Source organism: Nerophis ophidion, linkage group LG02, assembly GCF_033978795.1.
Source record: "Nerophis ophidion isolate RoL-2023_Sa linkage group LG02, RoL_Noph_v1.0, whole genome shotgun sequence".
Lineage (NCBI taxonomy): Eukaryota > Metazoa > Chordata > Actinopteri > Syngnathiformes > Syngnathidae > Nerophis > Nerophis ophidion.
In genome coordinates, this window is record NC_084612.1 from 1,335,836 (window position 1) to 1,351,149 (window position 15,314).

A 15,314-nucleotide genomic window follows, 5' to 3' on the forward strand; every position below is an offset into this window, starting at 1 on the left:
GGAGAACATGCAAGATCCCGAGCCTGGATTTGAACCCAGGACTGCAGGACCTTCATATTGTGAGGCAGACGCACTAACCCCTCTTCCACCGTGAAGCCCATGGTCTAATCCCCCCATTCCTATTTTCAACAGTCCGCTCATTTGAGAAGGAAAACGCTGAACACCAGCCCAGCATCTTTGTTTTCTACCTGTCAACTGCAGGGGCGTCGCCAGACATATTTCACTGGGGCACGTGCCCCACTGTTGATCTGCAGTGCCCCAGTAAAAATTTCACCAATTTAAAAAAAAACGCTTCAGAGTTTTAAGTCTACATAACATAGACAACAGCGCAATACTACTTAGTACGGTAATTGATTGCTACTGTATTCACTCCACGAAACAGTGAGCACATGGCTACTTAATATGGTAATTTATTCACGTGTGGATAGAGACTTCAGTTGAGAGAGAGAGAGAGAGAGGGGGGGGGGGATTAACTGCTGAGGTAGGTGACGTTAGCCAACTATAATTTGTTAATTACAATATTTTGATTTTGATTTGACTCAAACTGTAACTCCTAGATGGAATTCAGAAAGTTATTCGCCCGCAGCAGAGAAGAAGCAGCAGGAATGAGAGATGTAAGTGAAGTCCTCGCTAGCTAGGCAACATCATTGTCTTAAGTTGATGCTAAGTTAGCTAACGTTATTCCTTGTATCAAGACAAACATATTCATTTGCTGTACGAGCTGTCGGGGGAATTTCCAATCAACATGAAACATCATGTTGGTTATTGTCTGCTGGTTCTGCATCAATGATGATTTGGAGTCAGCACGTGTGAGTTGAGTGCTTCTCAAATGGTTTATTTTCAGGAAGAAAAACATTTTTCAGGAAGAATTTTTTTTTTCCATATCATCAAGTCGTGAGCCAAATTTTGAAATCATTCAAGTTTATTTCACAGAAAAATAGCACAGTAGACTTGTCTTGTTAATCGCTGTGACTTTGACTAAAATAATCTTGTTTTGTCACCAGAAAAATGGCTACAGCTAAAGCATTTGGTTTTGTTTCCAGAAAAAATAGTAACATTTCTGTATTTGTTTTCAGAAAGATGGCTGAAAATATCGGGTTTGGTTGCCCGATTTAGATTAAAAAAATATATATTTCCATGTCTCCTGAGTCCTCCTCCAACTTGTTAGTTGGTTTGCCTTTTGCTAAAATACTCACTAATGGTCACTAGAAAAATGGCTAAAAATATCTGTTTTGTTGCCACAATTAGATTTTTTTTCTCCCTAAACTTTTTTTTCTTCATGCACACATGTGACTGCGACTCACTGAAAATGACACACAATCCACTTTTATGTCACGACCCAGCAGTTGGGAACCACTGGTCAACTGTATAACAGTTACTGTAATATTTCCATGTCTGTCCAGAGTGATTGACCACTTTGCAAAAATGAAAATGAGACGTTACAGTTTACTTCTCAGAAAATGATTCCCTGAACAGACACACAACAGTTGTTCATTTATTCTACTACTGTGGCTTTATTGTTTTGTGTATAATTTATAGTTTTGTGTATCTGAAATAGGATTAGCCACATTGCCAGAAATGGAAATTAAATAATATAAAAGAACCCAGAGATGTAGGGGTGCTTTATTTTTTGTTTTACTTTTGTAGATGTTACATTTGCAGATGATTACCGCAATATATATTTAAAAAAGATTCATTGCTCTTCCTTTTTGCTTTTACCAGTAGCAGTTTAGAAGTCTGGAGTAAAAAAGTGCACAAGTAGGTCAAATGCATGAGTTACTTTCAGGTTTTTAATCAAAGATCCATACAACATAATCTGATTTGATTTCATAGTTTAAAGCACTATTTACGTATTTTTTATGATAAATAAGTGCTAAAAATGTTTTTGCTTCCGCGCTTTGCACGCTCACATGAATTATTTGTGCCCCAGGTGTGCCCCAGTACAGTATTAGGTCTAGTGACGCCCCTGGTCAACTGTCAGTTCAGGCTGCTCGCAGGCTCCTCATCACCACTTCAAGATGGCGGCCGAATTTCTCGCGTCACAGCAGCCAATGCTGCGTCTACGGTTGAGAACGGGAGTCATTAAAACTAAGTTACTTGTTACAAACACCAACATGACAGGCGCTAAAAAACAATTTTAGAACGCGTCCACTTAAAGGACTGTGTCACGCCAAATTTCTTCCCCCCCATTTACTTTCGGGGTCATGGTTAATACAGACGTTTTATTAACGCTATATTGTAAAATATTACACTATATCATAATAATACAGACGTTTTGTTAACGCAATATTATAAAAATACAATTTAAAAAACTATTTATAAACACAAGCTATGGGATGACCCATTTTCTTCCAGGGTTACGTTTCCTCTTAAGTCATCCCATAGCTTGTGTTTTTTTTTAATTTGTTTATAATATAACGTTAAGAAAACGTCTGCATTTTTATAATATAGCGTTCAAAAAACGTGTGTATTAATCATGACCCCGAAAGTAAATGAAATTTGACGTGACAGCTGCAATGAATAATTCAACCTTCTTACCTCCGCAAACACCACGTGACTTAGGGTCACGTGACAAGAACCAAGATGGCGGCAGCGCCCGCCGTCGGTGGCGCGTGCTTCACGGCCTCGGAGCTCCAGGACAGCCTCTCTGAGGTGTACGAGTGCAGCTTCCACGCCACACTTCCTCGACACGGCGCCGTGAATCTCGCAGGGTTGATAGTCCGCGGTGTGCGCGCGCAGGAGGAGCACGACGGCGGCGGCAACGTCGTGGAGCTGACCTGCATCTCTCTGACCGTCCTCGGGAGGGTGGTTACCATGACGACGGCTCCCACGCCGGAAGTAGCCTCTTTCTACCGACTGGCGCTCAAAGTCTTGTTCGAGGACATGGACGCCATGTCTCTGCTGGTGAGTCCCCGAGTCTCTTCGGCTTAAACCACCTGCTGCTACATGCTAATGCTAACATGTCGCAGGTAGCTAACTTCGCCTGCAAGGATCAACTCATCCGTCACATGGCGGGAAAGAGCGCCTCCTCGTGGGTCCTCTACCAACTGCGCATGTCTGTAAGTAGATGTTGCCTTCCAGGCCTACTACTACCGACCTCGCAGTCTGATAGTTTATATATCAATGATGAAATATTAACATTGCAACACATGCCAATACGGCCGCTTTAGTTTACTAAACTGCAATTTAAAATTTCCCGCGAAGTGTCTTGTTGAAAATGTCGCGGTATGATGACGTGTGCGTTTGACGTCTCAGGTTGTAGCGGACATTATTTTCCAGCCCGATCCAAGCTACAAGTAGTCTGCTTTAATCGTATGATTACACAGTATGCTGGACATCTGTGTTGCTGAATCTTTTGCAATTTCTTCAATTAATATCAATCAATGTTTACTTATATAGCCCTGAATCACTAGTGTCTCAAAGGGCTGCACAAACCACAACACAAACCACTACGACATCCTCGGTAGGCCCACATAAGGGCAAGGAAAACTCACACCCAGTGGGACATCGGTGACAATGATGACTATGAGAACCTTGGAGAGGACGAAAGCAAGGATGTCTTACATTATAATAATAATAATAATAATAATAATAGAGAAGTCAAAGTGGAAAGTTGGAGGTAAGAAGCGTTTAGCCTTTAGCCACGCAAAATTAAAACTCCCGAAGGTGAAGCTTTACTATGGAACAGAGCGGTCAAGCGAACATGGTTCCCGACCGGCAGGTTTCGGTGAGAAAATTGTGGTAATAAGTTGGCTCTTACCGTAGCAGCTGCTGCGGACTATTACCTCCTCCCACTGGAGACACTGGCGGTCACCACACCCGTGGCCACACCCCTCCGACTTTCAGGTACTATATAATCTCACTAAAACACTAGTAACACAATAAACAGATAAGGAATTTTCCAGAATTATCCTAGTAAATGTGTTTAATATCATCTGAATCGCTCTCACTGCAATCACCTTTTTTCTTTTTTTTTTTTCCTTCTAGTCCTTCACTCTCAATATCCTCATCCACAAATCTTTTACCATGAATTGATTAACGTGGACCCCGACTTAAACATGTTGAAAAACTTATTGGGGTGTTACCATTTAGTGGTCAATTTTACGGAATATGTACTGTACTGTGCAATCTACTAATAAAAGTATCAATCAATCAATCAATCTTTCATCCTCGCTCAAATTAATGGGGAAATTATCGCTTTCTCGGTCCGAATCGCTCTAGCTGCTGGTGGCTATGATTATAAACAATGAGAGGAGCTCTACAACCCGTGACGTCACGCACACATCGTCTGCTAGTTCCGGTAAAGGCAAGGCTTTTTTATTAGTGAGGCTGACCTGTGTGTCATTTTAGCCATTACGGTGCTGTAGATTTGTTTTTGTTCTATTTAGTTCAAAAAAAAAAAGATGGTCACAATCCCATAGTAGCTCCATCCTCACAATTACAACTAGAGCAGCAACAAACAAAGCCACAGTGCTTGTGCGATTATTTTACCCGGGGGGGCCAGATTTAGATCAAAAAGTGTGTCTGGGGGCCGTTATATCTATGTTTAGGAACACTAATACAAAACCTCACAATAATGATTGAAAGCTAAAAACGTTATGATAGACCGCCTTAAAAAACGGAAAGGAATTTGATTTTTTTTTTACTGAATGAGACACAGAATCTAGTAAAGCACAACATATTTTTCCATCCCCAAATTCCACAAAAAAAGACATTTCGTAGGCGTCGGGATATACTTCTAGAACCGTCTTCTTTTGATTAGATCAATATGTACATTCCCACAAAGTAGGGGTGCTATTTAGGCATGAATTATAATTATAAGCTGTCAGGTTCAAACACCGATGACATCTATTAAACAAGACAAGAAGCAAGGAATTAAACAGAGATATAATTCAATTTAGCTCAATTGAGGAGAAACGTCTGGGCTGTACTTCTTGTACAGTTCCACCACGCTCTGACGAAAGATTGTAGGCCTTCTGGGACGGCGTGATGCAGTTGGGACAGTGGTCGTGCCAGCAACCTGAGGGTTCCTGGTTCAATCCCCACCTTCTACCATCTTAGTCACGTCTGTTGTGTCCTTGAGCAAGACACTTCAACCGTGCTCCTGATGGGGCCTGGTTAGCGCATTGCATGGCAGCTACCGCCATCATTGTGTGAATGTGTGTGTGAATGGGTAAATGTGGAAATTGTGTCAAAGCGCTTTGGGGCCTTAAAAAGACAGAAAAGCGCTATACAAGTATAACCCATTTACCATTAGCGACCATAAGTTGCGAACTTTATCGTCGATGTTCTCTATTAAATCCTTCCAGCAAAAATATGGCAATATCGCGAAATGATCAAGTATAACACATAGAATGGAGCTGCTATCTCCGTTTAAATAAGAACATCTCATTTCAGTAGGCCTTTACTTCCTGCCTGCTGTCTAGGTTGTTTACCTCTTGTGCATAGACATCTTATAAGTAGACGCAGAATTACCATGAATTGATTAACGTGGACCCCGACTTAAAAAAGTTGAAAAACGGATTATTACCATTTAGTGGTCAATTGTACGGAATATGTACTGTACTGTGCAATCTGCTAATAAAAGTTTCAATCGATCAATCAATGGCTCCTGTGACGCGAGAAATTCGGCCGCCATCTTGAAGTGGTGATGGGGAGCCAACCAGCAGCCTGAACTGACAGTTGACAGGTAGAAAACACGCTTATGTTCAGCGTTTTCTTGCTCAAATGAGCGGACTGTTCAAAATACTTTCACAAGTAAGATTTAACATTAACCTACTATTGGTTGTATTTTGTGAGAAGAATATTACCACAGAGTTCTTGTTCGCGAGTGAGGGAACGGTGCGGCGTCTTCAGTAATGCGGACGCTGTATCGATCCATTGTGGTGAAGAAGGAGCTGAGCCGGAAGGCAAAGCTCTCAATTTACCGGTCGATCTACATTCTTATCCTCACCTATGGTCATGAGCTTCGGGTTATGACCGAAAGGACAAGATCACGGGTACAAGCGGCCGAAATGAGTTTCCTTCGCCGTGTGGCGGGTCTCTCCCTTAGAGATAGGGTGAGAAGCTCTGCCATCCGGGAGGAACTCAAAGTAAAGCCGCTGCTCCTCCACATGGAGAGGAGCCAGATGAGGTGGTTCGGGCATCTGGTCAGGATGCCACCCGAACGCCTCTCTAAGGAGGTGTTTAGGGCACGTCCGACTGGCAGGAGGCCACAGGGAAGACCCAAGACACGTTGGGAAGACTATGTCTCCCGGCTGGCCTGGGAACGCCTCGGGATCCCCCGGCAGGAGCTGGACGAAGTGGCTGGGGAGAGGAAGGTCTGGGCTTCCCTGCTTAGGCTGCTGCCCCCGCGACCCGACCTTGGATAAGCGGAAGAAGATGGATGGATGGATGAATATTACGACAGAGTTGAGAAGGAGCAAAGATCTTCAATAGTACTGAAATCGTAGCCGCTAGCAAACAAGAGCATGGCCATAATAGAATGAAATATATAGTGTTTTTATGGAGTTGAATATGTGTCTTTATTACAATAGCTTTATTGGACACTTAATTAATGTAATTGAATTTGTTTCGTTTGAGTTTTGTGAACTTATGAGGTGGCAACTTGTCCAGAGTGTACCCCACCAATATGCCTGAATGCAGCTGAGATAGGCGCCAGCGACCCCAAAAGGGACAAGCGGTAAAAAATGGATGGATGGATGGAACTGATTTCATTACATAAAATTATGCTGACAATTTCATTGAACAAAAGTGTTCAGAAAAATTAAGTACAGAAATATTGGTTGGTTAAAAAAAGCAACTAATGTTTCTGCACTGAATTTTTACACACTGAATACTTTATTTTAACTAGGTTGTATTTTTGTACACTCAGATTTTGCTCATACATATTTATTCAATATAATTGTTAGCACACTTTTATGGAGAAAAAAAATCAGTTCACAAAATTCAGATGCAAAAAAATGATTTCCAGGAATTCAGTGTCCAAAAAAGCTTCTGTGATAACAACACACATTAACCTCCACTCTTTTATTATTATTTTTTTTTTACATATTTCTCTAAATGGAAAAACAATACCACTGTTTTACAGTACAATTCTGGCGACTGAGCTGCCATTTGTTTTATAATGGAAGAACTGGCAGGTCAGTTGCCAGAATTTTTCCAATAAACTATTGTCTTTTTTACTGGGTACAATTTGATGATAATTTGCATAAATTAAACAAATATTTATTTTCAGAAAATAATTATAGAATGTATAATATTTTTTTATTTTATTTTAATATTTGTTTCATTATTAGGTTACTTTAATGTTTGAAAGATATGCAATTGCATGCAGCACATTTTTGATGTCAAAATGGAAAAGACGAATACATGAAGAACGAAAGATAAAATACTGTATTTTCTGGACTATGTACTGTATGTCGCACCCACTAAAATTTTAGAAGAAAAAAATATTTGACAAAAATTAGCTGCGCAGATACATACTGTACATTGCGAAATGAGTTATTTACACAAAAATATTTTGTAAATGTATATTTACATCCCTTAATTGTTTCCAAACGGTGTATGTAACACGGCAGTAAAACGGCCGGTCAAACAAAACAGAAGTCATTGTCACGGACCCACTAGCTGCGGAAGCTAGCTCTTCAATCAGCTCAACAGACCCAATAACTCCACGGTGAGGTTTTGGTGAATTTATAAAACAGAAAGATTACAAAACATTTGTAAACGTGTTAGCATATTCGCTAATGCCAACGACGCTAATGCCAACAACGCTAACTTGATTACATTACGATAGCGCGTACAAATATGCATGTAAACACTTCTACAGAAATAACACATGGGGTGCCTTAATAAGTAAGAATTGTTTTAGTTATATTGTGAAACTTACAAATTTTGCTTGGAGTGGGGATTGAAGAATCCTTTTTAGCAGGATCGTTATGGACGTCTTGAAGACGGAGTGGCACGTGTACTCCCGGTTGAAAGGACTAAACAGAAAAAAAAACTGTAGTCATTCACTTAGCAGCACCTTCAGTGAGCGAACTCGACCAAAAGATGGCGCCGTAGCACAAACAATAACACACTGTAGAGGTGGTCCTCTAGTGGATTCTTCGGACCATCACACACAGCCAGGAGGGCCCGGACTTCAGGGTATAACACTGTTTTATTTTCACAGAATAGTGCAAGGCTTTTGCTTTTGAGCGAAATGTCTCTCAGCAGCACCTCCAACTCCAATTACTCCTCTCCTCCCGGCTGCTGCTATTAAAGGGTGACAGGTGATTAGATAACAGGGCCCACCTGGGCCATCTACGCACCTGTCGCTGTCTTCGAGGCCGGTCCTGAAGAAAGAAGAAAATCCACTTTAACACGAAAACAACAACACGCCCGGTGACAACTAGCTAGCCAGCTATCCGCTAATGAGTTAGCCGACTAGCGAATGCCTTGTTCCACGGCAGGCCTGCAGGCCACGCCCCCCTCCACACACACCATTCCAGTGTCTTTCATGAAAACAATTTTCTTCATGGCCTTCGGCAGAGAATAATCCGTAAATTAGCTGCACCGTTTTATAAGCCGCAGGGTTCAAAGCGCCGGGAAAAAGTATCGGATTGTAGTATAGTCCGGAATTTGTGGTACTTTATTGACTTTTTTGAAAGCACATAAAATGATGTGATGTCATTTCAGGGTTCGGTCAGTCTGACGTGGCAGCAGACGTGCGAGCAGGCGTTCCTCAGCTCGCCCGCCGGCCCCAAACTGGACACCTGCTTGTGGTCGCTTAACTTCGTCCTCAAAAGACTTCTAAAAGATAATTCTGGAGGTCAAATTCCACATCCGGAAGGAATTGAGAATGTGTTCCCGTGTTTTTTTTTTAACCTCAGTTCGACTTTTGCTTTCATCTCATCAGAGCTCGTCAGGGCTGTTCTGACGGCGTTCGATGCCAGCGTCAGCACGTTGGCGTCCAGGTTGCTTCCCGTGGGCGCCGCCTCGGACGTGGACACGCTCTGCCAGCTGTTGGAACTTCTGGAGCTGCTGACGGCGTCCAGCGAGGGCCGCGCGTACGCGGGCTGTCAGATGCTGGTTCACACGCACGCGGCCGCGCTGATGGCCGCCGTGAGTTGCTCGCCGCGTTATTTCCTCAGCAAGCACGCCGCGCTGCTGCTGAAGCGCGCCGCGCTGCACAAGGCCGGCGAGGACTGGCTGGCGGGGGGCGGACCCGCGCGTGAGCACGCCGGCTCTGACGTCGCCTCGCTCGCTCGCGCCGTGCTGAACGGCGTAGCCGGCGGCTGGTTGCCGAGCGTCCGGGTGGAGTCGGCGTCTTTCTTCGGGGGGACGAGCGGCAAGCGGCGGGAAGGCGGCGACGGTGTGATGCTGAGAGCTGTCGGCCTGCTCGTCATCAAGTGCGTCGAGCACCACGTGCGGTCCGCCGCCGCAGGTAAGCTCAACAGGCAGCGAGCGTCCTGATTTACCTGTCGCCATGGTGATTTAACGCATCTTCTATTCAAGGCGCCGAGGCTTGTGGGTATCTGCAGGCTCTGTGGTCCTTCCTGGGGCAGACGGAGGTGGTCCACACCTGCCGCTTGATGACGCGGGTGTTCGGCGAGCAGGATGACGACATGATGGAGGCCGCCAAAGCTCTTCTCGCCATCTTCCTCCAGCTCAGGTACGACCCGGCCTCTTTCCTGTTGGACGTGACATCACGCTCCGTCTTTTCCTTGCAGAGAGGATCCCAGTTTGGACTTTGGCGTCGGTGACGCCGCCTGCACCTGCGGCTGCAACCCCCACTGTCACTTCCTGTCCCTCCTCCAGAGCGTGGCTTTTGACCACCGCGTGCTCCTGGACTTCCTCATCTCCATGGAAACCTGCTTCCTGGAGTACCTGGTGCGCTACCTCAAGTACCTGAGGACAGACTGGCAGGGCTTCACTGCCGCGTGCCAGCGAGTGGGCGTGTCCCCCGAGTCTGACTCAGGTCAAGTAAGCACCAGTTCTGGGCGCAGCCTGGTGGACTATGACACTTCTGACGAGTCCGAGACAGATAACGCGGAGGGGACCGCTGAGGGGTTGGACTGTGGAAACACGGCGGCCGGTGGAACGTTGGCGCGTGCCGTGGGCTGCCTGACCAAGCTCCGCCTCTTGGTGGACAGGCTGCAGACGAAGAAAATGTTTCCTTACAACGCGGAGTCGCTCCTCAAACTTTTAGCGCACGTGGATGCGTGTGAAGGACAGAACAGAAAGGACAGCAACATTCAGAATTCATCAAGCTCTCAACCAATACTGCAGGACAGGTGGGTCTAAAGTCCGGCTGGGGAAACTTTTCCTTTTTTCTATTGTTCAGGGTCACTCCAAAAACACAAAATTCAACTCAGACATCCGAACAAATCAGACACACTCTGATTTTTGCCGGTGCATGAACCTCCTCACTGTCATGCCACTCGGGTGTGAATTGATCTATATCGGGCTGTCAAAAATAACTCATGTGAATAATCACAAAAAATTATATTTTTCATTTTCAAAAGTATTAAAATATTTACTTTTTTTTTAAACCTCTAGTGCTCCTTTCAAATTTGGCTCCAGAGACCAGGAAGGTGCTCAATCATAAAAATCTATTTATATTATTTATATAAATATATAAAACTTTATATCGACAGATAGATCTGAAGTTGATCTAGAGATTTAAGCAATGAAAAATCCATCCATCCATCCATCCATTTTCTACCGCTTATTCCCTTTCAGGGTCGCGGGGGGCGCTGGCGCCTATCTCAGCTACAATCGGGCGGAAGGCAGTGTACACCCTGGAGGTACACCCTGGACAAGTCGCCACCTCATCACAGGGCCAACACAGATAGACAGACAACATTCACACACTAGGGACCATTTAGTGTTGCCAATCAACCTATCCCCAGGTGCATGTCTTTGGAAGTGGGAGGAAGCCGGAGTACCCACGCAGTCACGGGGAGAACATGCAAACTCCACACAGAAAGCGCCTCAGCCTGGAATTGAACCCAGGACTGCAGGACCTTCGTATTGTGAGGCAGACGCACTAACCCCTCTACCGCCGTGAAGTCGGGTGTGAATTGATCTATATAGGGCTGTCAAAAATAACTCATGTGAATAATCACAAAAAATTATATTTTTGATTTTCAAAAGTATTAAAATATTTACATTTTTTTTAAACCTCTAGTGCTCCTGTCAAATTTGGCTCCAGAGACCAGGAAGGTGCTCAATCATAAAAATCTATTTATATTATTTATATCAATCAATCAATCAATGTTTACTTATATAGCCCTAAATCACTAGTGTCTCAAAGGGCTGCACAAACCACTATGACATCCTCGGTAGGCCCACATAAGGGCAAGGAAAACTCACACCCAGTGGGACGTCGGTGACAATGATGACTATGAGAACATGATACTGTGATACTGATGATACTGATGACTATGAGAACATATGAGAACATGATACTGTGAAAGATCAATCCATAATGGATCCAACACAGTCGCGAGAGTCCAGTCCAAAGCGGATCCAACACAGTCGCGAGAGTCCCGTTCACAGCGGAGCCAGCAGGAAACCATCCCAAGCGGAGGCGGATCAGCAGCGCAGAGATGTCCCCAGCCGATACACAGGCGAGCAGTACATGGCCACCGGATCGGACCGGACTCCCTCCACAAAGGAGAGTGGGACATAGAAGAAAAAGAAGAGAAACGGCAGATCAACTGGTCTAAAGAGGGAGTCTATTTAAAGGCTAGAGTATACAAATGAGTTTTAAGGTGAGACTTAAATGCTTCTACTGAGGTAGCATCTCGAACTGTTACCGGGAGGGCATTCCAGAGTACTGGAGCCCGAAATGAAAAAGCTCTATAGCCCGCAGACTTTTTTTGGGCTTTGGGGATAACTAATAAGCCGGAGTCCTTTGAACGCAGATTTCTTGCCGGGACATATGGTACAATACAATCGGCAAGATAGGCTGGAGCTAGACCGTGTAGTATTTTATACGTAAGTAGTAAAACCTTAAAGTCACATCTTAAGTGCACAGGAAGCCAGTGCAGGTGAGCCAGTATAGGTATATATGTATGTATATATGTATATAAAGGTATATACAGTATAGGTATATATGTATGTATATATGTATATAAAGGTATAAACAGTATAGGTATATATGTATGTATATATGTATATAAAGGTATATACAGTACAGGTATATATGTATGTATATATGTATATAAAGGTATATACAGTACAGGCGTAATGTGATCAAACTTTCTTGTTCTTGTCAAAAGTCTAGCAGCCGCATTTTGTACCAACTGTAATCTTTTAATGCTAGACATGGGGAGACCCCAAAATAATACGTTACAGTAATCGAGACGAGACGTAACAAACGCATGGATAATGATCTCGGCGTCTTTAGTGGACAGAATGGAGCGAATTTTAGCGATATTGCGGAGATGAAAGAAGGCCGTTTTAGTAACGCTTTTAATGTGTGACTCAAAGGAGAGAGTTGGGTCGAAGATAATACCCAGATTTTTTACCGTGTCGCCTTGTTTAATTGTTTGGTTGTCAAATGTTAGAGTTGTATTATTAAATAGAGTTCGGTGTCTAGCAGGACCGATAATCAGCATTTCCGTTTTTTTGGCGTTGAGTTGCAAAAAGTTAGCGGACATCCATTGTTTAATTTCATTAAGACACGCCTCCAGCTGACTACAATCCGGCGTGTTGGTCAGCTTTAGGGGCATGTAGAGTTGGGTGTCATCAGCATAACAGTGAAAGCTAATACCGTATTTGCGTATGATGTCACCTAGCGGCAGCATGTAGATGCTGAAGAGTGCAGGGCCAAGGACCGAACCCTGGGGAACTCCACACGTTACCTTAACGTAGTCCGAGGTCACATTGTTATGGGAGACACACTGCATCCTATCAGTAAGATAAGAGTTAAACCAAGACAGGGCTAAGTCTGACATACCAATTCGTGTTTTGATACGTTCTAATAAAATATTATGATCGACGGTATCGAAAGCAGCGCTAAGATCGAGGAGCAGCAACATAGATGACGCATCAGAATCCATCGTTAGCAATAGATCATTAGTCATTTTTGCGAGGGCTGTCTCCGTGGAGTGATTTGCCCTGAAACCGGATTGAAAGGTTTCACATAGATTGTTAGACGCTAAGTGTTCATTTAACTGCTCCGCAACAATTTTTTCGAGGATTTTGGAAATAAAGGGAAAGTGAGACACTGGTCGGTAATTTACCATGAGGTCAGGATCGAGGTTAGGTCTTTTAAGAAGAGGATGAATAACCGCTTTTTTGAATGCTAGGGGAACAGTGCCCGAGGAGAGTGATAAGTTTATAATATTTAGCACTGATGGACCTAATAATACAAAGAGCTCCTTGATCAGTTTCCCAGGAAGAGGGTCAAGTAAACATGTTGTCTGTTTTATTCCATTTACACGTTGTAACAATTCCTCTAATGTTATTTCCTCAAAACGAGAGAAACTATTTTGGAGGGCAGTATCCGCCGTATATACCATCGTGTCAGTGTTAATAGAACCCCGTTGTAGCTGGGACGCATTGTCTTTAATCTCCTTTCTAATGACTTCAATTTTCTTACTAAAGAACTTCATAAAGTCATCAGCTGAGTGGGTGGAGCTACTGGAAGGAGTCCCTTGTTGGGTTAGCGATGCTACCGTACTAAACAAAAATTTAGGATCGTTTTTATTACGGTGGATGAGATTTGAGTAATAATTAGCTTTAGCTAAGGTAAGCATGCGTTTATAAGTTATTAAACCATCACTAAATGCTTGATGGTGCACCTCAAGTTTAGTCGTGCGCCATTTGCGTTCCAGCTTTCTACATAATAATTTCTGAGCTCTAGTTTCTTCTGTAAACCACGGGGTGCGCTTTTTTGGAGCCTTTTTTAACTTTAGCGGTGCTATGTTATCAATGGTTTCGCGCAGGGCGTCGTTAAAGTTGTTAGTGAGGTTATCAATAGAGCCCACATATTTTGGGAACGGTGCCATTACCGAGGGCAGTAGGTCAGCAAGAGTTGTCGTTGTGGCCGTATTAATGTTGCGGCTGCTATAGCAGTTATTATTATTATTAGTTTGACGAACATGCGTCTGAACCTCAAATTTTATAAGGTAATGATCGGACAATACTTTAGTATACGGGAGTATCGTAACTTTGGAAACGGTGATGCCCCTGACAAGCACTAGGTCTATCGTATTACCGTTGCGATGCGTGGGTTCATTTATTATTTGTGTGAGACCACAGCTATCAATTATAGTCTGGAGCGCTACGCACGGTGGGTCCGATGGGGTATTCATATGGATATTAAAGTCCCCCATTATGATTATATTATCGGCGTGTGTCACTAGATCAGCAACGAACTCTGAGAATTCATTGATAAAGTCCGAACAGGGCCCTGGGGGGCGGTAGATAACAGCCAGGTGTAGAGGCAGCGGTGTGACAGACCTCATAGTAAGCACCTCAAACGATTTATATTTATTATTTATGTTAGGACTAAGGTTAAAGTTTTCGTTGTATATTAGTGCGACCCCCCCTCCCCTTTTGAGCGGACGGGCAATATGCGCATGTGTAAAGTTAGGAGGACATGCCTCATTTAGCGCAAAAAAGTCGTTTGGTTTAAGCCAGGTTTCGCTGAGACCGATGACGTTAAGATTGTTGTCTCTGATAATATCATTAACTAACAACGTTTTGGGAGACAATGATCTTATGTTTAAAAAACCTATATTATAGGTAGTGGGCTGTTTTAGGGAGTTTTTGATCAAATTATCCGTAGTAGCAATATTGATAATGTTGTGTTTATTATGCCCAGTGCATTTAGTATAGTTACGACCATATCTAGGAATTGATACGACGGGAATGTTCCGATTGTTTGATTGTTGCTTTGATAAACTGCACGCATCATGGTTAGCCACCTCAGTAAAACACATGTCCAACTCTGAAACACTCAAAGCAGAAAAAACTTGTTCTAATTTAACTGACTCCTTACCCAGACCAGTAGTCTCGCATCTTTCATCTAAATCCGTCTTCAGGGTGGAGGGAAGTGGTGTTCTGTGGGGATTAGCCTTCTGCTTTGTTTTTAGCCCCGCTCGACATCCGCGTTTCCGATCACACCGCTGGCGTCTGCTCCGTAGACGGCCCCCGCTGCTACTAGACTCCCCTGCTTCACAGGCCGCTGGATGTAGCCGCCGACGTATTCCCATGCTAGTTAGCATGTTTAGCACGCACGCGTCTATCAGTCCAAAACGGCCCGATATGTCCACATCCAGAAGTGTCTGGCGGTCGTACGTGATCACGGAGTG

The 15,314-nt window shown here is 43.7% G+C and overlaps 2 protein-coding genes and 1 long non-coding RNA gene across 5 annotated transcripts in view; 2 read left to right on the forward strand and 1 right to left on the reverse strand.

The window, feature by feature from the left end:
- Positions 1-904: 904 nt before the first annotated feature.
- Positions 905-3,029, reverse strand: LOC133535686 (uncharacterized). The gene is made up of 2 exons (XR_009802295.1): positions 2,539-3,029; positions 905-2,060 (listed from the first exon to the last, which is right to left on the reverse strand). It is a non-coding gene; the product is annotated as an uncharacterized LOC133535686 (long non-coding RNA).
- On the forward strand, positions 2,536-11,169 carry lins1 (lines homolog 1). 3 transcript variants are annotated; one of them, XM_061875614.1, is made up of 7 exons: positions 2,537-2,904; positions 2,970-3,059; positions 8,683-8,815; positions 8,903-9,430; positions 9,502-9,658; positions 9,717-10,280; positions 10,729-11,169. In XM_061875614.1, exons 1-7 carry the CDS (start codon positions 2,584-2,586, stop codon positions 11,054-11,056), a joined length of 2,121 nt encoding a protein of 706 aa, XP_061731598.1. In that variant the 5' UTR covers positions 2,537-2,583; the 3' UTR covers positions 11,057-11,169. The 3 variants fall into 3 exon arrangements, with proteins under 3 accessions (XP_061731606.1, XP_061731598.1, XP_061731609.1); XM_061875622.1 differs by lacking the exon at positions 2,970-3,059 and having other exon boundaries at positions 2,536-2,904; XM_061875625.1 differs by lacking the exon at positions 10,729-11,169 and having other exon boundaries at positions 2,538-2,904; positions 9,717-10,538.
- A 566-nt stretch (positions 11,170-11,735) lies between these two features.
- cers3a (ceramide synthase 3a) overlaps positions 11,736-15,314 on the forward strand; it is a 44,886-nt gene continuing 41,307 nt past the window's right edge. The window contains exon 1 of the mRNA XM_061875632.1: positions 11,736-11,762. Within this exon, the coding sequence (XP_061731616.1) occupies positions 11,751-11,762 (12 nt within the window). The 5' untranslated portion in view covers positions 11,736-11,750. The remainder of the gene's footprint in view (positions 11,763-15,314) is intronic.